The sequence below is a fragment of the Aphis gossypii genome, chromosome X (genome assembly GCF_020184175.1).
Source record: "Aphis gossypii isolate Hap1 chromosome X, ASM2018417v2, whole genome shotgun sequence".
In the NCBI taxonomy this organism is placed as follows: domain Eukaryota; kingdom Metazoa; phylum Arthropoda; class Insecta; order Hemiptera; family Aphididae; genus Aphis; species Aphis gossypii.
Window position 1 is genome coordinate 62,160,827 of NC_065533.1, and position 27,075 is coordinate 62,187,901.

General features: G+C 27.7%; 2 protein-coding genes across 4 annotated transcripts in view; one reads left to right on the plus strand and one right to left on the minus strand.

Moving 5' to 3' along the window:
* The window catches only part of LOC126552614 (serum albumin SDS-1-like), a 77,973-nt gene extending 59,459 nt beyond the window's left edge, over nucleotides 1-18,514 (minus strand). For 2 of the 3 annotated variants that reach the window (XM_050207325.1, XM_050207324.1), the window contains exon 1: nucleotides 18,430-18,514. The gene's annotated coding sequence lies outside the window, so the exon portion shown is untranslated. The remainder of the gene's footprint in view (nucleotides 1-18,429) is intronic. The other variant, XM_050207322.1, reaches the window with a different exon arrangement.
* A 4,707-nt stretch (nucleotides 18,515-23,221) lies between these two features.
* On the plus strand, nucleotides 23,222-26,230 carry LOC114130423 (uncharacterized). Its single transcript, XM_027995400.2, has 6 exons — nucleotides 23,222-23,466; nucleotides 23,604-23,727; nucleotides 23,829-23,944; nucleotides 24,305-24,556; nucleotides 25,092-25,237; nucleotides 25,834-26,230. The coding sequence occupies exons 1-6, from the start codon at nucleotides 23,317-23,319 to the stop codon at nucleotides 26,123-26,125; spliced, it is 1,080 nt and encodes a 359-aa protein (XP_027851201.1). The 5' UTR covers nucleotides 23,222-23,316; the 3' UTR covers nucleotides 26,126-26,230.
* The last annotated feature ends 845 nt before the right edge of the window (nucleotides 26,231-27,075 follow it).

A 27,075-nucleotide genomic window follows, 5' to 3' on the forward strand; every position in this document is an offset into this window, starting at 1 on the left:
AAAATAATATATTAATTTATAATACCATATAAAATATACAATCCTAGTAGTGTATAGTTTAAGTGCATAAAAGTTAAAACAAATAAATAATAATAATTTATGATTTTTAATCAAAATTGTAGGTACTCAAACATGAACTACTTTTTTCAATTTTTTATTTATTGAATATTTATACTGGTTGAATAAATCATTGCATTTCTCTTTACATAGCAATTAATACTTACGTTTAAAAAATTATCTAAAAAGTGTGTATTGCAATCTATGCATATACTTAGTGAGTACCTTTTACAGACATGGCCTATTATTAGTTTAAGATCCTTTTTTAAATTACATTTTTTCTTTTTTGAAGGTTTTCAATATTTGCATGAAAGAGTGCAGAAACATGGTTAGTAAACTCCAATGTTTTGGCATGAGAATAAAGCAAACTACAGCCTTCATATTCTTTTATACCAATGTACGTATTATCAAGATCAAATTTTGTATAAGTATCCTTATTTTTTGTGACCAGTTTTTCAATACACGGTTTATGATCCAGTTGACTACAAACCCAACCTGTTACATAGGCCACACTATTTGCAGTTTTATCTTTCATTAAAATATACTCAATATTCATTGAACTATAATAATCATCAATATTATCTATTTCTTTTGATTCATTATATGATCTCTCTAGTGTAATAATTGAAGTTTTTATGTCTTTTGTTAAAGCCAAAAATTCAGAAGCATCTTTTTCGCAGTTGGCATTATTTGAAGGACTAATAAGCATATTATACAATATATTCATATGTATTGCTGTTTGAATTTTCAATGCATCAGGTGTTAAGTTGTTACCTCCTTTAGCTCTTAAAACTGAAAATAGAGATTTAATATAATCTCGAGTCAAGTGTCTCATTAATAATTATTCAATATCATATTTTTCATTTAATTCTTTTAAACAACATTTGTACAAAAATAATATTTTCTTGCTACCCTATTATATAAGATGGTAAACTTCCTCTTTTATTGTTTATTTTCAACTCTGATAAAAATTTTAAAGCTTCTTTGAAAAAATCCTAATGTAAAGAGTTTTTAGTAAGTGGTCTTTTAAGAATAATTGGCTCATTTAATTTTATGCTATTAAAAACATCAAACAAGTCATTAAACAATTTAATGAATTTGGCAGTTTTTGACAATTTTAGCGTACCTATTTTAATGGAATAATATTGTACTTTGGTAAGAGTAGGAGTATAATATAAATATAACGATACACCACACAATCGTTACATTGTTATGAGGACGTCGTACCCGTATGTATTGTCTCCGTCTTTCATACGTACAACATGGCAAATTTTCGTTCACCAGTGTGCTTTTAGTTTTGATATTACAATTAACAGTGAATTATACAATTTCTAATAATTATAATATTAAAGGTAAAAGTATTATCTAGAACCTCACGTAGACTTATTGCTATTATTATTTTTAAGTAAATAATGATAATTTTAATATGTACAGTACTACAGTTTCAAAAGGTCATAATTCACTGTGATATCAAAACTAACAACACACTATTTAAACTGGTGAACGAAAATTTGCCATGTCTTACGTGTGTAAGACGGAGACAAGTAGACAACATATGCAGGCACTCCGTCATCTAAAGGCTGTTGAAAGCGGACCGTTTTCAAGGGGTTGAATAAAGGCAATATTCTATAATTTTTGTGATATGCTGTGTGAGTTCCCCGAACGCGTAATTATTACGTTTTATCAGTAAAATAATTTACTAATAATTTTATGACCGCCACGGCGCATATAGGTAGGTAGTATTGACAAAACAGATAATGCAACAGTATAATATTATACTGTTATAGTTTATAATTAATTTATTCATACACATAACTATCGATTTATTATATAATTTTTTTTTTTTTTGAATGGTTTTATTCGTTAGGTTTATAAGCTTATAAAATTAATTAGGTGTTTTATTGAGTTCATTTTAAAAACTTAAATATTGTGCTAACGTATTGTAAAAGTATAAAATAAAACATTTATACATTTAATTGATAAATAAATACGTAGATCTTATTAATTATTAGTATGAAAACAACGGCTAGTATTGCAGGTTAGCCACCATGTTTAGTAAACGGCGTGGCAACTTATGATATAAGTACCTATTATTATAAAACACTATGTGGTTTACCCTTCTATCAAAATTATAAAAAAAAAATTTTCAACAAATATTTTTCTAGGTATCGCAATATTAAAACTAATATTTTTTCTCATAAACATATAAATCTGGTCCTTACTTATAATAAATAAGTATTTTTTATATTTATTCTATAAGTATTGAATTTTAGATTTAGAACATAAAATTCAGTTTTAGTGTGGCTCATACAAAATGTGTACAGCATTCTAGACAGTAGACACTGTCATTTTGTAGTTTAGTAATTAGTTTGATTGTTTTGCGTGTATCTGGTTTCTTGGTCTTTGTTAAGGTAGAATAGAGTCAACGTTTGTCAAAACGCTTCCTGTAGCACCAGAAAGTTAAGCTATGCTAAACATTTTTCATAGTTTCATATGCGTCATAAATTATTAATATTATTATTTATTATTTTGCTTATTAATAATAATATAGGTCATAATTTTACCTACTTTGTTTTTACTTTATTTATTCGATACTATCGATTTGCGTTTGCCGTTAAGTTAACTGAGAAGTGTGTTCAGATAAAGGATTCTTTAGGTTTAATCTTTTATAATATATTAATTCTTTGAGTTGTGTTGACCTATAATTACATAATTGTTGAACTGTGGTGTTTATAAAATGTTAGTGATTTTGCACTCCTGAGAAAGTGTACGGGACAGCTGAAGGACCACTACCTGTAATTCTGAGAACAATGTTTGGCTCCTATAAATGTGTTAGTTGGCAAATGGACATGTATGCCCAGTTTATGGCGGATATGCAACCTAATACACCGCACATCGACGACTCAGAAGAATAGTACTTTTGTACAACAAGGGATACAGCTAAGATAGTATAAGTTAGGAGTGTTAGGACGGTTAAGTTATGGATACTTAAGACCCTGTAGTAGATCCGGTCTGGTACAATGACCATAATGTAAAAAAACAATAAATGAAGCTATACTTAAAACTAGTTTAAAATAAGGTAGATGAATAGTTTTCTGGTTAGTGACGCAACTGCACGACCTTGGTGGCCGGTGGCTTCTCACATAACTCACAATGGGCGTTGGTAAACTTACGCGGAACGTGGGTAACTAGATGCGATGTTGATTTCGACGTTATCTGATAACGGTTATAACTCGAACGTAATAACCAACGACAATCAATAGTTGACACTATGTCGGTGGGTGATGACTGATGTGCTAGTATTGAATGAGGTTTATGAACGGCGAATGCAAAATATATCATTTATATATTGGTAAGCAGAAAAGAAATAAAGAAAAAACTTGCTCATTTTGGATGATGCATTCTGTATATTTTTTACATTAGTTGATCATCAGGCTTTCTGCGGCTATAATTGTCAAATAATTTGTGCGATACAAAATTTTTGTCGAGGTTTAACAGCAACGCTCGAATGATTTTGGATATGCAATCCTTTCGATACCCAACGACGACGCAATGGGATAAGACTCAGCATTATTAAGTCGAATCAGTCTAGTTCAATGACCATAAGGTGCAAACAATAAGATTAGGGAAATCTTAAGATTAACTTAATCTAATTAAAAATGAGGCATGTGAGTCTGAGCACTCTTGAAGATCTGGGCCACCACACACCACATACGAGCTACGGGTGTCGAACTTGCGCAATGACAAATACGGTTACCATTTTCAATATACTATAGGCTATACCTAACCTAACCATAAAGCCATGCCAAAAACTCAATAATATAATACATACTTACGCAGAAGAATGTGGTAATGATAATTGATTGACATCACACCAAATAATGATCTTAATAATAATAAATTAATATATACGTGATTGTATTTATATTTTATAGTATTTGCGTGGCTATAATAGCATACATCAAGTATATGAACAACAAATTGACTTGTGCCTTAATGACAAAAAACATTCCTCAAAAAGAACGAAAGAACTTTCGAGGACAAAAGTCGTGATGTTCATCAAATAAATTGGGATTGACTGAAGTCTGAATAATATCAAAGATAAGAGATTTACCTAGGTCAAATTCATTTTAAAATTCAGGCTCATTTGAGATAAACGATAAATTAGTAATTTTTAAATCTTATTATTAATTTAATGGAAGAATATAATATATAGTAGACACCTATTTCATATCTACTTGTACCAATATGAATTCTTAGTCATTTTTATAATGATTATGAAAAAAAGAAAGGATTGTCAACATTTATTATATTATTCAATAGTTTAATAGTCAGTCGTACACTTGTACACTATATTATACAACTTCTAATCCCCAAATAAATTTGCACTATAATATAGTTTTAAATACAACAATAAAATATAATAATTATATTTTGTTATAATATATTATTTTATTTTAATTTAATTTCACGAATAAACATAAATTTAATATAGCAGTTTACTATGAAATTATGATGACTAAAAAGCAAGCTTGTGAAGGAGATACTATGAAGAGTTCTATACCTACATAAATCGAATAATATTTAAACTAGTTTAAACACAAAAATTTCTTAATATAGGTATACAATCAATAACAAAAAAAATTTCTAATAATAAGCATAATTATAAGAAATTATAACAAAACAATATTACATTAAAATTTAAGTTTTTTACTAGGTAACACATGTTTTATAACTATTAAATTTTTGTTGATTGTTAATACCAAATTTATCAAATTATTTATAACACATGCCAATAGTAATGTTAAAAGAATCTCATTACAAATCCTGTATTACATTAGTTTAATTTAAAATTTTAAAATAATTATTTTTACTTTGAAGGTTATGATAATTTCGAAAAAAAAATGTATTACAATTCAGATGACAAAAATGTATGGTATACCTAGGTACTTAAATTGTTGAAAAATTAAATAACTTAACAATTTAAGCATTCATTAATATTAAACATATTAATTTTTGAACTTGAAAAAGGAATACAAACTTTAAAGTGTGTTTTAAAAATGTGTTATGTTATTATAATATTAAATTATATTGTTTTAAAAGTTAATTTAAGTGTATTTATACTATAGAGTCGAACCAAATTATAGTAAGTTAATTTACCACTAAAATTAAGCGCTTACCAGTTACCGTGCTTACAAGAGTATTTTTCATGAAGGACATATTATATACCTACCTATCTACATGGCTACATTTGTATTTTATGATAAACCAGACTACCAGTCATATTAGCACGTACAATAGTAGAACATTTTTCTGTACATTGTAATGTAATATTTCAGTCAGTACATATTTATATACTTATAAGTTACAATACAGTTAATTATATACTATCTTTTTGTATATTTTATACTATCGATTTATTTGTATTTAGGCTTTTTTAGATTCTGAACGAAGTGATGAATCTATTGATTTTACAATGATGTGTGTGTGTTTTTTTTTTTGTTTTTGTGTCTGTGTACAGCATAACTAGTCAAAATAATGCTTCAATTTCAAACTTCGGGAGTGGTTTCCGATGGCAAAGTGAATATTCTTGGTACATTATAGATGTCAAAAGTAAACATTTTCCGACAGTTTTCTAGAAAAACAAAAAAAAAGTGATGGAAAAACGGGAATTTTTACGTAACATCAGTTTTCGACTAAATCGATTTTCTTATATGGTTGTAATTCAAAAACTAATCACTGTAAATACTTGAAATTTTCACCAAATGTATATGTTAGTGTTATATATATACAGTTGAACTTTAAAAAAAATGTTGACTTTTTTTGAGTAATTTATAGACCACTGAAATTTTCGATTTTTATGAGAATTTATTTTTGAAGTGTCGATAAAAAAATGTTGAATGGCTAAAAACACTTGAAAATTTAATACAAGGTTTCTTTTGAGTTGTTCTTATTGTAGCTAAAAAAAATTAAAAATCGTTAGTCACAATTTTTTTTTATAAGCGTACGTTTATAAGTTCAAACTTGTACGAAATATGTCAAAATCGCGAAAGTTTACATGTAATTTTGAAGTTAAAAATCATAAAATTTTTTGTGTTTATAACTAAGGATTGAAAATACAACACCAAGTTTTCCATAAGTTTTCTTTTAAGTAGCTATAGAGAAAACTCGAAGCATCATTATAGGAAAAAATTTATGTGCGTTTGAATTTTAAAATTTTACGAAACAGCGTAACAATAACGATTTATCCTTAAACGATTTTAATTATTTGTTATTATTCAAAAAGTATAAGTCATAGATACTTGAAAATTTCACCAGTTATTAAAATTGACATTTTTTTTATATTATTTAATTTTCAAAATATTTTGAGTTTTTTTGAGCTATTAATAGACAACTGAAATTTTCAATTTTTCTGAAAAATTTTTTTTGAAGTGTCGATAAAATTTTTTTAGCCTAATCAAAATATTTGAAAATTGAATACAAAGTTTCTTATAAGTTATTCTTATAGTGATTAAAAAATTATAAGAATACCATAGGCACAGTTTTTTTTATTAGCATTTGAAATTCAAATATTGACAAAAATTCGTCAAAGCCATGAATATTTGCAAATTATTTTGTAGGTATAATTCATAAACATTTTTGTAAAAGCAGCTAAAAGTTGAAAATTCAATAAGAGATTTTCCATAAGTTTAGCTTATAATAATTATTAATTATAAAATAACTTAAATTCTGGTGTATTCAGGCCATTGAAACATAAACCACCTTTTTCACCAACCATTCGAAAGGATATCCTAGGCTGACAAATCATCACCGTTCAGAATCGTTTTTCGAATACAATGATACCTATCATCGGATTCAAATTTAATACTCCTATAATACATAATAATGATCCATACGGCACCTAATGTACAGCAGAGCGGTACCCACTTACCCGCTTTTTTTTTTTAATTATAATACTAATTTATCAATTATATCAAATAATTGATTTATTCAATATAATTTTATTTGAGATACTATATTTTTTTAAATAATTTTTTTTTCTATTCTGAACATCATCACTACAATATAAAACAGTAATGTATGAAATTGTAATTATTGTAATCATTTTATATATTATAGTTAATAATTAATTAGTTTTCCTAATATTAGCCACTGGGTAATAATTGTTTGTATACAACTTTACAGCTATTGGTTTTAATTTTTTTTTTTTTTGCACTACCTACTAATAGTTAGGGAGTCAAGTTAAACTATTCTATTTTCCAATCACATAAAATATTATTAATTAAAGCGGCTCTAGGTTTAATAATTATAATAATAAATATAATATAATAATACATAAATAATATATTATTATATTGTAATTTTTTTTCACATACACAATTATAGTGGACGTTTGACCCACATATAGATATAAATATAAATATATAATCTATATCAACTATCATTATTCCAAAAACCTCCTCCAACTTGATACTTGACAATTGTATTATTATGCACTGTTCATACAATAGATTAGGGGTCACAAAACCACAGCCCGCGGCCCTCACAGGACGGTAAATATACAAGTAGATATATACAATGTATTATATAAATATTATAATATAATTATTAATTAAGCTCAATAGGCATAACAATAAAATAAAAATAATTTATAATTAAGTATGTTGTAAATTTAAATACAAATAAATATACCTACTTCTAATTTTTTTTGACATTATCTATGATATTGACTTAAATTTGTTTAATTTTTTTAAATAATCATAATTAAAGAAAAGATTTTCAGATTTTCAGAAATTTAAAGTTTGGTTATTATGTATTCTAAAAAAAAAAAAATCTTAAAATGTTTTCTTAATAATCTTTTAGCTGCTAAAATATGTATATTTTTTACTTCAAATAGGTAGTTTAAAAATCTTTACATAAGTTACACTAAGAAAAAATTGAATAATTATTATGAAACTTTGCATTTATAATATTTACATTTTTCCTTAAGCTAAATAGTTAAGTTATATTATTTTACTTGTAATATAGTATTGTCAGCTAATATAGTAAAATAAAATAGTTGAATTAAATATTTTATTTTTACTATTAATTGATTAATATTTATATAAGAAGTTAATTATATTTTAATAATGAATTCAATTATATAAGTTAAAAAAAAAATTTAGAAAGTTTGACTAGGTAAAATAGTACCTTAATGTAATTCAAATATTTTATTGGATTTTCTTTTTGAGTATCTATGAATAAGGTACCAGGTAGATACCAGTACCTAGGCATTAGTTTTAATATAAGCTTTGTGACAGCTCGACTCGATTTGTTCCCTGTCGAGAGTCATGTGGCCGCCTCGAATAGGATTGTACGGTCGCCAACCACGGACCGAGGCCCGACAGCCGGAGTGCCGTGTGTTTTTGTTTTGTTTTGTTACATATGATGACAAACATTGTAGCGACATTTGGACAGTGATATAGGTACATATAGTCGATAATATGATGAAAACACCAATTTGCGAGAGATAAAAGATTTTAAATTTATTTGCGTATTGCGTAAAACGTAAGTTGGTGCCGAGAAAGCCACCTGGCACAAAACTCGGTCAGAACATAAATAATGAATATGTAATAATGATAATTCATTATATTTTAAATAATCATAAATTAATAGTTATAAAAACATGCAAGGTACCGGCCATGGTATATTATTATTATGTATAAAAAATGACCATTAACATTACCAGATACCAAATACGGTGTGTAAGGATGTGTCGCCCCTCGGCGCACCAGCAAAACGGCTTCTACTTGCAGTAGCTCATCTTTTGAAGGCAGGAAAAAATGGAGTGCCGTACCTTTGCGTTGTCGGCCCATACCATGATATGTGGTTGGCATGAACAGACGATAGGCGACAGAGGGAGTCACATACGTGCGGATAATTAATTATAATAATATGAATATTCTCTGTTACGTGGCCGATACGTTACAGTGGCCTAATTATGTAATTAATTGGTGATCGTCTGTGCGGGGAGACCTTTACCCCTAACCCATGGGCACTAGGAGTGGTGCGTGTGTGCGATGTTTTCCCAGGCGGTGACGTCATTGACCGGTGGAGACTCGAGGTCCATAATATGATAAGTTGCCTTATCGCACGCCGGCACGCCGCGCTCGTAATATACCTGTAATTAGGCCTTCTATGGATAATGAGTATAATATGACGTGTTTATGTGTGTAATTTGCGTAATTTGCGTTGGACGTTACAACTTTATTGTTTATAAATTGCATAACCTATTATTTGTGCAATTGTTAAACTTTTAAAAAAAGAGCAACATTTTAAATCTTATATAAAAAAATAATAATTGATTTTTACTAAGTTTATTTTTTTAATAATTTGTTACTTTTACGAGTTAAAAAAGGATTAACATTAAACTAAATTCACATTTTTATATTCATTTAACGAGTTAAAAAACTTATTTAACTTGCCAAACCTTGAATAGTATGTAGGTACCTATTGTTTTATAGTATAATGATAGGTAAATTATATACCTAAATTATTTATTTTTAATTTTAATAACTTTACAATATATTTATTCTTAGTATTTTATTACTTGGTCCAGTTGACCAGTTATCTAATTGCATTCTTCTGAATGCCTTTTGGAAAATAATTGATTACTTCAACCTAGTTCTCTGATTATTAAAATAAAACTTATTACAAGTCAAATGTAGGTAAAATTAATTTTAATTTAATATTATAAAAGTGTTTTATGTTATTTCACTGGAGCAGAAAATCAACGTCAAAATTTGAAATGGAACAATAATCAGGAAATATGAAATAATAATAATTAATAATTAACATTTATTTACTACACTACTACCTATACCTACTCGTATTTCTATAATAGTAGTTGTTGGTTAGTATCGGTAGAATATAATCATTTTGAACAGAATAACTGCAAGCTCCCATAGATAATAAAAGATTTATTATCTATGCGTGCTCCATCAATGTTATCATTGTACGACGTTTAACCTGATAAAAAATACGATAAGAATTTTGAACGCCGAATTTATCTGCAGTATAATATAATCATTAATCATACTATAGGTACATTATCGTACAATTACTCGTACCCATAGACATATAAAACAATTTTTATGTGTCTATGATCGTACCTTATAAATTTTAATTTTTCACCAAATAATTTGTTTTGTTTATTTTTGTGAAGTATTTAGATTTACGATGGGTTCTAGTAACAGCGACGAGGATCGCAGAGAGCAGGATACGTTTACCGAAAAGCTAAAAAACAAAGATAAAGACAGAACTCGTAATATTACTATTCCTAGGTCAGGTAATTTTCGATGGTTATTAATTAAAGTTATTTAAGGTCTATTTGTTAATTACACAAATTAAACTATTAAACTAATAATGAAATTATCGATTTATACTTTGATTCATGCATTAGTGGTTTATTTATCCAATATTTGATACATTTTATTTGTGTAATTCAATAATATATTGGGTGACTAGCCAAGCTAGTCTACTACCTAGTACCTATTTGATATTTTAGACAAAAAGTGTTGATGTATTTATGACTTATGTATTTAAATCTGATTTTGATAGTAATCTAGTAATCTAGATTTTGGGCAAAAAATAAATATTAACTGTTGGATTTAAAAAGGTATTTTAGTTTCAATCCTTTACTGGAATAAAAATTTGACTTTCAGCGTAAGAGTGATAAAATAATACTTAATAAAACTTGGCCAGTTATAAAAATAACAAGAACATAGAAAATGTTTCATTTGCACTTTTGAAAAATTCAGTATTGTTTTGGAATGTTAAAAAAATGTAGTTTTGGAATTTTAATCAAAGTTTAATTTGAAATTATTTCATTCCTATAAACAATTTTTAATTTACAATAATATCTATTTATAGATAAATTTGTTGTTTTCATACAATTTTAAATATTCTATATAGAACATAACTAAATTGTTATTTTGGAATATAAAATCTATGTTTAAAATGAAACTTTGTAATTAGTTTTTCCAAATTTGACCTAGTAAAGAATAATTATTAGCTTCAATTCATAATAATAAAATTTATATTTGTAAGATATCTGGATTTGAATTGGAATCTTAACCTTTGAAATTATTTATGAATAAAACACTATTTAGGTCCAAGTGCGCATTGTATGAATATTTTAGTTAATACTTTATAATTATGTTACATTTATGTATTTAATATAATAAAAACAAAAATTTTACTCTTGAAGTTTCAATTTATATAAATATAAAAATAGTATTATTTTAAATGTCTACAAAGAACTGAAATATTAATTCAATTTTAAATAAATTCTAAAATACTTATTAATAATAGAATATAAAATGTTATTTATAAATGATATTTCAATTTATGTTTATTTAATTCTTATCAGTACATAAGTATTTATTTTTGAGTCACCTGTGGCGCATGCGGTCCTGTGTTTGATTCCAAGGTAGCTACGAGCTATTTTTGAGCGTGTTAGCATTACAACTCTGGATCAAGCCGGTCAGTAATTACTGTTTGGGTAACTAGATTTGTTAAAGAAAATTACATGTGAAATGGGGCCAGTCCCCAAAAAGTAGCATGTCACTTAAAAGGTAAAAAGAGGATATAAAACCATTGATTTTTTTTTCATAAGTATTTCTTTTATATTAATTTAAAATAAATCTTAGATATATTAATAATAATACAATTAATACACATTTGTATTGAATAATTAATTAAATGATGATAATTAAAATGCACACAATGAAATTTAAAAAAATTATTTTGTATGTACAAACCATTTTCAATTTAACTCAATTTTTAATTTGAATATACATAATAATATCTACTTGCCAGATAAATATTATGATTTTTATGGTTTATTAATTAATTTATTTTTATGGATAAAAATTTGAGATTCAAGATTTGCTTATGAAGAAGCAGCAAAATGATTAAAATTAGAAAATGAACGTGAGTAAGAAATGGTTATTCCTGGACTTTGTATTGAGTCTCGTCGTAAATATCTGGAATAAAGAAAAGATGATAAGGTTACTGAATTTGAAGCTGAATCATTGATTATATACAATATGCTTGGAATCTACTACAAAACTTATTTGTGATTTCAGCATTCTTATAAATTAAAATTTCATAATTTTAGGTACAAAAATATACAGTTTACATACTTTTTATAATCAATATTTTATAAACATATAAATAATAAAAATTCTAATCTATTTTATGGGTTTATTTACTGGTGGTATTTGATAAGATTGAACTAAATTTTTATGGAGTTTTTGTTATCTACTTGATTATATCTTGTTTAATAATGGTGATTAGTTTATTATTAGTTTTATTTCTTTTTGTTAATTCATTTGAGTTACAAAAATAAAACCCATATTTTAGTTTCTAAATTCCAAACTTTTTTGCAATTTTCAATTATTTATAATTTTGGAAAATAATGTCTTGGATGTTCGCCAATCTGACAGTTATAATTAATACAATTATTACCCTGAATAAGTTAAATATTTAAGTCTGAAATAGTTAACATTATCTTAAAATAAATAAGAATTTATACGATACATGTATTAAGATAATTTAGAATTTAGATTTTAGAAGAATAAATTTTCTATATGAATTTAATGTATAACTGATAGATTTAAGATATAGGTAAATTATTTTATTTTATTTAAATACTAAAAAGTTATTATTCAAATTTTAAATATTCATTGTAAAGTTTAGTTTTAGGTATAAAACACATATAAAATAATACTTTTTAAATTTTTGTTGAAAACAAATAAATGAGATTATTAATAATTTAAATGACTTTTTTCATGATTAAATACCAGTACACTGAAGACAATCTGTATGCTGTTGAAAATCTGGACAAAAAATAATAGTTAGCTATCACCCTAACCTTGTACCAAATCTGTAATCATTATTCATCACTGTGTGATATAGTCATCAAAAACGTTGACAAAATTAACAAGCCTTGGTCATCTGACACTGACAATTTATATCAAGTGCAGTAAAAACATACTTAAAACAGTTAAAATTTAAAATTCAAATGTATACTCTTATTATTCCCTCAATATCATGTTCATTTTAGTATCAAAAATATAAACAACATTTAACAATAAAAATAAAATCTTATACTAAATGTTATCTTCAGCTTAACATTAAAGATGTTCTAGGTAATAATACTCGGAGTATATGTTTAATGTTTGTAATTTATAATTTACTTGTTTCCTATCCAATTTCATTCTAGGTCTACGAGAACCAGACAATATAATATGACATAGATAATAATATTGTGATATGTTTTTCTAAGCTTCCTTATACCTATATAATATTATATTAATGTTTTTAAATTATTAATGAATGTTTACAATTTAAATATTGTAATAAAAAAAAGATTCCTTTATAAAAATATATGTATTAATGTTTATGTTTTTAATATTTTCCATAATCTTAAAGTATTACCACATTTGCTACTTAAATTTAAATTGTAATATAATAACTTAGTTATATTATCAAAATTGGTTAATTTTCTTACTAAATTTCAATAATAAAACTGACAAATCTAAGTCTTATCATGAGAATTAGAAAAAACAATGTTCTTAATTAAACAATACTAGTACAGTATATAATAATATAATATGATCAGCTAATAAATTAATTAATTGTAGGAACGTAAGTGAACACAAATTAATTATACTCTGTTTTAGATAGTTAAGAGAATAAACTGGGTACAACTGTAATTGTAATTCAGTGACAACTCACAATAGTTGCAAAGCAGAAATTGAAAAAATAATCCACCCAGCAGCACCTATGAACAGTTGTGTACTTGTGTAGCTATAAAACAAAGGAACCCAGAGTGGAAAAAATGATCGAGGCGATTAAAAGAATATTATTTTATTTTTTTGAGACAAAATCCAAAAAATTAACTCTAACCATACTGTGCATGGTACAGTGCACTTAGATTAGATACTATGGACGCGTTTTACTACGTAAAAATTTGTACCTGAAAATTACCAGGCGCAATTTACTTACTATACTATTTTCACTACCTGCTCACTATGGGCGCAATTTACAATCGCCCTAATATTTATATAAACAATTTTGGCATTTTTAACGGTTATTTTTTATTTAATATTAATTTCTATTACCTATGACATATTTACCTATTGTTGACTTGGTGCACAATACTCCTTTAATGTTCGCCTGGTACATGGATTATAACAGCATTCCTCTGTTATAAGTGGTATGCCCATTTTTCGGCGATGTATTATTGATTGGGATACACCAGCTAGAAATAAAAACACATTGAAAAATGTAAAATTGCAGTTATAGAGATATTAAACTTTTAAACTAGGTATGTTAGTATTAGATAGTTTCAGAAATTACAATTTCATTCATTATAAATATCTATATAAATTTTAAACACGGTCCGCAAATTATATTAGATAGGTAATATATCTACAAACAAAGATTAAATCAACTTTACGAGGACACATTCGACTAACCTGGCAACTCGTTATATTTTCCTTTACATATACCTTCCAATTCATCTGCTAATTCTGACCCACAGTGCGAATTTAAGTTGTCCCAAAACGGATCAAGTTTTTCTTGAGTTTTTGTCATTGGCAAGCCCAATACTTTTATGTTGATTGCGATAATAATAATCGCACTAATTAAAATTAAATTCTTCATTGTTATTCTGTAATACACACAATTACATAAAGTTAAACATAATAACTAATAAATCCATAATATATAAATCGATACATAAATAATAAGCATTATATTTTTTTTTTAAATAATGAAAAAATCAGTAAGTGCGGGAGACATCTCTACTACAAAAACAATTTAACAGTTGAAATTGTGTATACATACTACATATAATATACATATATATATATTGTTTGATCACTGAATATAGTTTAAATGAACTCGTTCATTTTATATGATTTATTGTCTTCGTAAGTTCAGTAAAGAACGATGATAACATTTAATAATTATTTAAAATATATATTACCTTTGATGTTTTGTACTTCTGTAAACAGACGAAACTAATCAGATAATGATGAATTTTAATGTAAAAATGAATAACTTCTTTTTATATTAAAATTATAAATTAATGTAATAAAACGGAGGAATAAGAATGTTAATTGAATACAAAAATAATGTCCTGTAATAAAAGAAATAAAATATTTAAAATATCACTAGATTTGTGGTGCGCACAAATATAAAATCATCGAATGTGAAAAATAAGACAGTCAGTAACTGGTTTACGAAAAAGAATGAGGGGTTGTAGAAATGGGAAATATAGCTACATTGTAACCAAATGACTGCCACCCCCTCCTATATGGTTTGTATTCGTCGACAACTAATCTTCCACCTCAAGCAGTCTGGACTCGTGACCGACACTTTTAAAATAATGTGGGATAGTACAATAATATCCGTATTGTTAGTTTGAAATTTCTCTTGTACACAACAAAACGAGCACGGGCTACATTAAATATACAGAGTGTTCAAAATATTTGGAAACGATAATAAGGCTAGTCGGAACTGACAAATGACAATATTATAATATAAATTAATATTTAAGTTATTAAATTGTCTACGCTATAAATTTATAATAGCTAGTATTATCTACATATAATTTATCTATGTAGGTATTAAAATACTATTAGGTAATTAAGAGTTTCCAAACATGTTAAACACTCGGTATATATTTGTGTGTGAGTATAAACGAGGGTTGTTGCATTCCTTTGTAATGTGTATGACTGTGTCACCTTGAATGTTCTTTGTACACATGTATATATTGGAAATACCTGTTTTTATACATACATACATATTTCATGTAGGTAGGTACCGTTTTTTAGTTTTGTGATATTTAAGATTTTATTATTAAAAAAAAAGGCTGAGCCTACCACCCCAGTATAAGTATAAATCTTTTATAAGCTATGCTAGTTTATCTTTAGTTTATTGATTATCTTACTAATTATTTATTTTATTATTCATTTTTTATTTCATATAATAATGTATTATTTATTATGTTTGTTGAAGGCCAATGAAGTTAATTTTGTGAGTCCAAATAATATAAATAACAAAAATATTTTATTTAATTACCTGAACGGGCCGGGAGTGGATGACCTTGTATTAAGCGCACCCCGGTCACCAAAATACTTCGCGCGTCACACACACTGACCGACCTGTGTAAATTGTGTGTGTATATGTAAATAGCACTCAACAGGTGGTGGATAGGGTCGACGAGAAAATCCTGTGAAGTGCTAGTATGTGGATGGTATGTGTATGTGTGTATATTTGTGAGTGTGTAAGACTTAAAACTATAGAACACGGTTAACTAAAAATAAATGGTAATGCAGTAGAGATTTGGTAAGATTTAGGTAGTATAATAAAACAATAATTGATAATAAATTACGGTCCTTTTGGTCCAACAAATAAAATTGTAAAATGTATAAATATAAGGTTGCCGGTTCGGCACAACCAGTAATAATATAATAATATTAAACAGCTAGTATAAAATAATAATGTATCAATTGCTCTAAATGTCAATAGGGCACAACTAATAAAATATAATATAAATAAAATGATAATATAAAATAATTTACAATTTTTCGGTGTACGGCTGGCCAGCTGCAACCTGTATAGCTATATATAATAATTGCACACATATACAAACAATAAAATAACACGTTAGGTGATTTGCGACTATATAATAAAATATTATAGTAAAATGTGGCGATTAGCGCCTATAAAGTAAAATATAATAGTAAAAAATGTGGAGATTGGCGCACAGTGCACACAATATAGGTATATAATAAAAACAATAGTGGCGATTCGCGCTTTGCAGTACGTTATAATAAAATAAGCAATTCGTGCCCTGAACCAATATTTTAACACCAAAACATTCGATCACCGATTTAAAGGACTAATAAAAAATTATCTATGTGCTGGCCGGTTTTTGTACATCGACGTACGGTACGAAAGAGACTTTCGGACTGACGAATTTTGGCGGTCGTGCTAATTTGTACACCGGCGTTCCTGAGGCAGAGACGATAAGGTATTGTTTTATAATATTATCACACCAAAAACACTTCGTTATAACTCCGTGTAAAAAAAAGCTAAGTTAAAAAAAAAAGTCGGCATGTGGGTACCGCTCTGCTGTACATTAGAGGGTGGGGTGGACCTCGGACTAGAGTAGGTTAAATTTGAATGCAATGATAGGTATCCTTGTATACGAAAAACGATTCTGAACGGAGATGATTTGTCAGTCTAGAATATTTAACGTTAGATAAAAATACAAACAATTTTATGAATTTTAAACTTCAAAATAATTTGCAAATATTCATGATATGGACGAATTTTTATCGAAATTTGAACTTCAAATCCTAATAAAAAAAAAATTGTGCCTATATGTTCTTATAATTTTTTAATTACTATAAGAATAACATATGAGAAACTTTGTATAAAATTTTCAAGTATTTTGATTGAGCCAAAAAAATTTTATCAACACTTCAAAAAAAAATTTTCAGAAAAATTGAAAATTTCAGTTGTCTATAAATAGCTAAAAAAAAGTCAAAATATTTTGAAAATTAAATCATGTAAAGAAAATACCAATCTAAATAACTGGTAAAATTTTCAAGTATCTACGACTAATACTTTTTGAATAATAACAAATATTTAAAATCGTTTGAGGATAAATCGTTATCGTTACGATGTTTCGTAAAAATTTAAAATTCAAACGCACTTAAAATTTTTCCTATAATGATGTTTCGAGTTTTCTCTATAGCTACTTGAAGAAAAACTTATGGAAAACTTAGTGTAACTTAGTGTTGTATTTTTAATCCTTAGTTATAAACACAAAACATATTATGATTTTTCAACTTCAAAATTACTTGCAAATTTTCGCGTTTTCGACAGATTTCGTAAAAATTTGAACTATAAACGCTTATAAAAAAATATTGTGACTAACGATTTTTATTTTTTTTTATCTACAATAAGAACAACTCATAAGGAACCTTGTATTAAATTTTCAAGTTTTTTTGGTCATCCAAAATTTTTTTACCGACACTTCAAAAAAAAATTCGCATAAAAATCGAAAATTTCAGTGGTCTTTAAATAACTCAACAAAAGTCAAAAATTTAACTGTTTATAGATAACACTAACATAAACATTTGGTGAAAATTTCAAGTATTTACAGTGATTAGTTTTTGAATTACAACCATATAAAAAAATCAATTCGGTCAAAAACTGGTTTTGCGTAAAAATTCCAGTTTTTCCGTCATTTTTTTTTTTATTTTTCTCGATTTTTTTGAAAACTGTTGGAAAATGTTTACTTTTTACCTCTATAATGCACCAAGGATATTCACTTTTCCATCGGAAACCACCCCCGAAGTTTGAAATTGAAGCATTATTTCGACTAGTTATGTTGTACACAGACACAAAAAAAAAAAAAAAAAAACATGCATCATTGTAAAATCAATACATTCATCACTCCGTTCAGAATCTAAAATTTAGTAATTATAATATCTTTAAAAGACGTGATGTCGTGATATAGTATGGAAATTAAGTAAAATGCCATTTTATAATATTACAAATATCTATGATGACAATTAATAAAATCAATTGTAATGTTAAATACTAAGTCAACATATTGTTGATACATTATTAATTACTGTAAATACTGTAGTGGTTACTTAATTGTATTTATTTACGTATACTTCTACGTCCTGTCAAATAGTTAAACATAATATGTTGACTAAGTATTTAACATTATACAATTGATCTTATTTGTCATTATAGGTATTTGTAATATTATAAAATGGCATTTTACTTAATTTCCATATTATATCACGTATTTTAAAGATTTAATCATTACTAAATTTTTTTTTTTAACTTAGCTTTTTTTTACTTGGAGTTATAACGAAGTGTTTTTGGTGTGATATCAACTATTTTTAATGATATGTGTTAATTATCTGGTATTCTATAATAATAATAATAATAATCTTTAATAACCACTGGCCTTCTGGCTAATTTATTTTTTCCATAATTATAATGTAGACATCTTTTCCCCCTCGAGGCCAGCGTTCAATATACTTGTTTACATATTGTTGCATTTAATCCATTTCTTATTGTGTTGAATAATTGATGTATAATGGGCTTGAAACATAGATGGACCAAATGGCAAATCACAAAATTTAGAGTGAATGATTGGCCATCGACTAATAGTACAATAATATAATATAATATAATATATATATTATAATAATTGCAACTAATAGTCAAGAAATGGTTTGTTTTTGCAATTGTCAGTTGTCACCATAGAGTAATAACTAATAATATTGTTCGTGCGTCGTCGTAGTAGATCGTCGCTGCTGCCGCCGCGATGAGAGTAGTGGGAATGTATAAGCGGAGGGTCGGGGGATATTTACGATATTTTCGTTCCCCGACCCACTGCTTATCCATTCCCACTGTTCCGTACGCAAAATCGGTCTTAAAAGTACTTGAGCATTTTTGTTTATAACTTACAAAGTTACAAACTATCTAACCAATCTGCTAGCGAATTCCTCTGCATGTTCCCACCTGCACAATATTTCTGATCGATTGATACCTCATACATATTACTTTATATGTTCAGCCGTGTGCCCTGTAGAGCTTGGCAATTAATTGACATAAATTAGGACGATTTTTCAATGTTAAAACTCGGTGTCCTGTTATTATATGTTAGTGGCTACTCCGCTATTTTTTTTTTACTTAGTTTCGCGCCGGATATTATATAATTCACATTACAATTAAACAAAGATAAAACAATAATAAAAATAAATTAATATGTTATGTCTATGGGTGTGTGTATGTGGATCGGTGGCGGTGTGACCGTGAATTAAGGCCTACTATCACGGCGGCGCATACATCACCTTTGATTTCCACTGAGAACATAATCTCCTCTCTACAACCAGAATGACAGGTAGGTGTAATATTTTTCACAAATATTTCAAAATCCAGCTTTAGTTGTCTACCCAAGTAGTTGGTAGTATAAATACTATAAATTAGGTAACTAATGGAAAGTGCCCATCTATAATTTTTTATTTTGAAATACCATACATTGATGGGGTATTTGAATTATTATTTGAAAAACAGATTGGCTTTGATAAAGATATATGGGGATAGAATGTACAATGCATAACATATTTAATTTTTAATTTGGAAAAACGTGGTGTAGAAATTGCTTGTTTACCATACAAGAAACTATACAAAAAAAAAGTTTTCACATCATATTATTCTGGTTAAACAAAGCATAGTGCAGGTGTCCCACAGAGTTTCTTATAAGTTACTCTTATTTTAAAAATCGTCAAAAATATTTATAAGCGTTTAAAGTTCAAATTTTTACGAAATATGTCAAAATCACGAATATTTGTAAATTATTTTGTAGTTAAAAATTTATAAAAAAATGTTATATAAGTATCTAAGAGTTGAAAATTTAATACAAGATTTTCCATAAATTTAGCATAAAATAATTAGGTATAAAAGAAGTTGAGCGTTGGTCAATTAAAAAATGTTAAATTTTTACTAAATCCAAAATTCACTCGTAAAATAACGATTTACAATCAAATAATTTTATATTTTTGTTATAGTTAAAAATTACTAGTCATAGAAACTTGAAATATACACCAGTTGTTTGAATTGTCATTTTTTGTATCTACAAGATTTAATTTTGGGGTATTTAGGTCAATAAAACATAAACCTTGTTTTTGGTTTTTGGCGCAGTGTACACTTACCTCTGAACAGTCCTTTTCAGTCTTATGAATCACATAATTCTTCAGTTGAAGAAGTACTTTCAATTCATTCTCCTCATTCCTTTATCCTGTGTGGAGACTATAATTTTCCTAACATCAACTGGGCTTCTGATAACATAGAGTTTGTTGCAACAGGCGCTTTAACTCCTTCACTTTCCTATCTGGCAGACTCTTTTTCGCTGAATAACTTTTTAGTGTAATTCTGTCTTAAACTTCTTTGGTAGTCTTCTTGATCTTGTTTTTGCCAGCTCTAATGATATCACTGTGTGTAACGCTGAATTACCTCTTGTTCCGGTTGATTTGTATCACTCTCCTTTATCAACTTTTCCCCCTCTCCAAACGACCTTAATTCTCTGATTCTGTCTCTTATCTAGACTTCAAGAATGTAAGCTATCTTGACTTACAAGAGTTTTTTCTATCAATCAATTGGAATGATACTTTTTCTCAGTATAATGCTAATGACAGTGCAACCGTGTTTAATGATTTTATACTTCACTGTATCGACCTTTTTGTTCTCCTAAAAACTAATAAAACTTCTTAGTTTCCTCGCTGAGCCTCTAAAGAGCTAAAAAGCTTGATTTCTAAAAAAAAATTGTTCATCTCAGTTATAAAAGAACGTCTCTTCCGGATGATTACAACAAATTCTCTGAATTAAGAGCTAATTGCAAGCGCCCCTCTAAGTTTAACTACCTGGTTCTTATTAATACTACTCAGTTCAGCTTTCTCAATTTCCTCGTGGTTTTTGGAAATATGTTTGTGATTAAAAGAAGTATGCTTTAATCCCTCCTAATGTCTATTATAGTGTAACCGGGATTATTTACCCCCGTGAAATTTTACCTCCCGGCGAAAAATTCTGGGGGTAAAATATCACTAGATATATTATTTTAATAGTTTAACATGAATATTTTACAAATTATAGGTTAATTTATTATTAGTAGGAACTATGTTAAATTTGTTTATTTACTTCTCAAATTAACTATACTAATTAACTATACTAATTAGTTTTTTTTTTAATTTTTGAAATGTGTATAAAATATAATGAAAAAAAAAAGTTAAATTATCTAAATAATAAAAATAATCAAAACAATGAAAAATACAAAGTAAAAGTAATAAACATATAAATTAATAATTTGTGATTGTCAGGTAAATATCATCATCCTGAAAGCAAATAATATTATAAGATAACTGAAATGTAGTAATAGTGTACTTATAAGTTTAAAATACTTTACTTGTTTATCAAAACCAGCTATTTTTTTCACTTTCAACACAACTTCAAAGTGGTTAGAATTTTTATGTTTGAGGTATATTGCCATTTTGTTGTAGTCTGGTTTAGTTGATAATTACAACGAATGTGAAAATCGTAACCATTGATTTGCCGTGAAGGAATATATATCTGCACTAAGAAATGCAGCAGTAAAGTGCATTTCTACTTCAGTGGCCCAAACTTTGTCACTTTCCATATTACTTTTACTTTTACTTTTACTTTTACTTTTACTTTTAGTCATATAATTCTGGGTGTTCGAAAAATCATCTACTTTTTTGTTATGATTTTTCATAAACTGTATTATTAGTTTCCTAATTTCAGAGTGTTGCACTTCAGTTCCTGTGAAACACAACGAAATCGCTCTGAAAAAACAATAACCATCAGGTATAGTTGAAGCACATACATTGGGAAAATGAAGAATACTGTTTCTTGTCGTTTTAAAAGCATCGTTTTGAACATAAGCCGGGTTCATTATTTTGCACTGTTCTTTTTGCCACTTATTATTTATAGGATGAAAACGAAATTTTGATCCATCTGAAAAAAAATACATATTTTGTTGTCTTGTGGTTGTATTGTTTCTGCAGATATTTTTAAATTCGGTTCTTCTATTGCCACTATTGGTTTATCTGTATCCGATGTGTATCTATCTTGTTTTTTTTTTTAAAGATTTTCATGGATCCTTTAGTCGAATAATGTTTTATATTTGAAATAGGATGTTGCTTTTGAATTAATTTTCCTTTCATTGTTTTTAAAATGCATAAATATGTAAATTATCCGATTTTCGTACTTAACCTGTAACATACTGATATAGGTATTATATAAGAAAAGTTTTAAAATATGTGAAATTATTTGGTTACAACAGAGACAACAATAAGTAATAACGCATATCAGCCTACTCCACGGGGACAACAAATAGGCAGTATTAGGTATTATAAATAAAAAGTAAAATAAATAATAGTTGTGAGTACGACTTAGTCAAAAAGTGTATTTTTTACCATATATTAGATAATGTAAGAAAAAAAATAATACATGGCTTGAATGCTTGATAAAATAATATACAATTTACCGATGACATTTGTAAATCAACAAACAATTATTATAAACCTAACTTTCTTTATTACAAGTTTTGTATTAATAAGTTTTTATTATATTTGTCTTGTCATTAGAATTATAATGTTCAAAAACGGTTTGCGGTTTATAACATCCGGAATGGCGGGTGCGCAAAAAATACGACGAGCATGCAACTTACCTACTGTCGCGATAAATGGGTTCGGACGAATAGGCAAATGTGTACTCCGGTTGGCCATCCAGAATAACGTAAATGTGAGTCTCGGCCCCGATGGATTATAATACATACTTATTTATCCATAAAAACAATTGGAGTATTGGACCAATACACACATAATTTGTCTTTATCGTTAGTTGTTTGACTATATATATGTATATATTTTTATTGTCAGGTCGTTGCTGTGAACGAGCCACGTGCCGATGCAGCGGCGATCGCCCACTCGTTCAAATACGACACGGTTCATGGGACGTTTCAAGGGAAGGTCTGCGTACTCGGGAACAGTCTTGACATAAATGGTTATAATTATAAAACTATTTTGATATTGCCAAGATAATAAAAATTGATGTCGACATAACCGAATATTACTTTTATTAATGTGTACATTTGTATTCTACAGGCAATGTCTTGAAAGTGTATGGAGAAGAAAACCCAGAAAAGATCAAGTGGAATGAATTACCAGTAGATTACGTGATTGATTCGACTGGAAGGTTCACTGAAGTCAGTACGGCCAAGGTACGTGAAATATAAAGAACATTTTACAATGAGATATAATATTATATACAGTAAAACCTCTCTGTCCATAACGAAATCGCGTGGGACCAACAATTTTTTCCGTATAAGGAGGTAGAATTATTTTATATTATTTCAATTGGGACTATTGAAATTTTTCGTTATAAGAATGATTCCGTCTAATAAAGAAGTTTTATGGTATTTATCTTAATACTCTTTATAATAAAATTTGTCTTTATAGAATAGATATTTCTATTATTTATACTACCAAGTACTTATTAATTATAGTACGCTATAAAATACATGGCTAGTTCTGTTCTACAATAATCTAGTACTCTACTGACATAGTTATTATATTTTTAGAAACACATGGCTGCGGGAGTGAAAAAGGTTATTATCAGCGCGCCGAGCAAAGACGCGCCTATGTTCGTAAAAGGCGTCAATTTCAATGACTATAAAAAGAGTATGACGGTGGTGTCAAATGCGTCGTGCACGACTAACTGTGCGGCACCGTTGTTGAATATTATAAACAAAAAGTTCGGTGTAGAACACTGTCTGTTGACCACAGTTCATGCCATGACATCTAGCCAGGCTGTCCTTGACAGAATAAAAGACGTGAGAAGCTTTTTTTTATAACATGATAAATTATCACAATATTATCTATTTTATCAACTTTTCTGCTTCGTTTTAATACGAATGTCATGGTGTACCTGTTTGGGTAACTGCTTACGTAACTATGTCAAAACTATTCAAAAGTAAGTAATAGAAAAAACATGTATATGAAAAAAATAAAAATATGTTTACTGTTTTCTATTAAATTAACTAAAAACCAAAGTTAACAATTATGGGTAAACTGTGACTGCGAATAGTTGTAAACTATAGAATAGTCTGTATGAGACGATTTTATTGGTATATTGCATCTATATTGTGTAAAATTATGAACCACTTACAACAAGTGTAACATTTACCACACATAATAGATAAATAATATCACCAAAATATCATTAATAAAAATTAAAAAGTACTATTTTTGGAGGTTTTATTAGGGTTGAGTTAGAATATCAGACGATAATAATAATCTAATAATATTAGAATATCATATCCTTATCACAGTTTAGATACTCATTATGTTTTTGATTTTGCGTGTTAGAGATCAGCTCCTGGAAATATTGTGCACAGCTCGACGGGCGCTGCGAAAGCCGTGGGAATTGTCATTCCAGAACTAAAAGGGAAAGTAACCGGTGATTCAATAAGAGTACCCACACTGGACGTGTCGCTTCTAAAACTTTACATAAAGTAACGTTTTATGTATTATACTTCTATCGTATAGATCAGTATTTCTCAACCTAGGGGTCGCGATAACCTTAACTAGGGCTCACGTAAGTCAACAATAATAAATCGATAATTTACAAAATAAACATTTTTATTTAAAATTTTTTATTGAATAAAAAAAATACTTATACCTGTAACAAGTTTGAATTAGGTACTGCACATGGTGTTTGTAAGTGGTGTATTTCCTTTGGTTAATGATATGATATTTTTATCGTTTAAATTTGTACTTAATATACATAGGGGGTCACGAAGTGATTTATCATATTTTATACCTATTTTGGGGGTCACGACTCTAAAAAGGTTGAGAAACACTGGTATAGATCATTAAATAGTCAAAGTGAAATATAATGTGAGAGCTACGCATGTGGGTAAAATATAATATGAAAAAAAGAGGGAAGTATTTTTTTAGTATTCATGCAATCACGTTTGTGAGTCGCAAACTATGAAAATATATACTTATTTTGTTTCTTAATAAAAAGTGTCTAGGGATACTTATGCAACGAATGTTTCAAATTGTTATTTTTTTTTTGTTTACTTTTTTTTTTATATGTATATGACAGCATTAAAAATCCCGCGAAACTAGAAGAAATCAAGTGTGCGATCTGGGAAACTGCGACATTATGCGACAATGACGTGTATTCCTACATTGAAGATAAGACAAAAATCGTAAGCTCTGATCTTGTTGGCCACCAATATTCGACCATAGTTGATTTCAACCAAGTGTCGGTCATGGGCGACAAATTCGTGACGATTGGTGCATGGTATGACAACGAGATGGGCTATTCTAAAAGACTTATAGATCTTTTCAATCACATGGTGAAAGTGGATAAAGATATAGCCGATAAGAAATAATATTATCTATCATGGATGGTTTAAGGCGTTATGATAGTTTTTTTTTGTTCATACCCATAGCCATGACGTGGTGTTTCTTTAAATAAATATTACATTATTCGTATAGTATGTTGTACCTATTATTAATTATTCGATAACAATTTATAAAATTTTAATATTAATTAATTTATTATTTATGTAGCTAAAGTTTAATTTGAATTTAATGCAATGTTACTTATTTATTTTATTTATATAATTTTAAATGGGTCAGGTCTAATTGCAAAAAGTTGTGTATAAAAACAGTTGTGCATATTTAAAGCAGGGTCGCAGGGTATACATTTGCGTACATAAAATTTTAAATTGTAATTTTTGGCCCGCAAGGCACATGCACATGGCCCGCTCGGCCACATCACAAAAAAAATAAAAATTATATTAAAATAATTAATTAATATGTAAATATTATTATAGTTGATAAATGATTGATTGATAACGTCTTTATAATCACAAAACAACCGTTGTTTGATTATTACTAGTAACCACAAATTTTACTGTTTATTCTGTGCATATCTATTGTATTGCTTTATATTGTTAATTGTTTTTATTTAATTTGACTGTTGAAGTTTCAATTTTTATTAAATTTAGACATCTATAGTTTTTGCATTGCTTACTGCTTGTATTATGTCATTTTACTTTATTTTAATTATTATTATACTTTGGGGACAATGTATACAGGACACAGGTAGTCGCACATAAACCGCTAGCAATTATACTGTGCAGGTGTTGAACAAGGCCACCCAGGTCGACGGTCGTCGTGTAATATTGTAGTGTATTGTGCAAATATTAATAATTGAATTTTACTAAAAAATTAAAAAGCATGGCGTGTTGAACGGATTCCCACCGATTGCGGAAATCGTTGTAGCGTACCTCACGAAATTACGAAAATGTAACCGTTTGCGATTCTAAAGGACGCA

Bases quoted from the DNA above. Each gene is read 5' to 3' on its own strand.
- LOC114130423 (XM_027995400.2), top strand. From the start codon at position 23,317: ATGTTCAAAAACGGTTTGCGGTTTATAACATCCGGAATGGCGGGTGCG. The intron at 23,728-23,828 runs GTTATAATTATA...TGTATTCTACAG, and splicing joins GAACAGTCTTGACATAAATG to GCAATGTCTTGAAAGTGTAT. The intron at 24,557-25,091 runs GTGAGAAGCTTT...TTTGCGTGTTAG, and splicing joins TCCTTGACAGAATAAAAGAC to AGATCAGCTCCTGGAAATAT.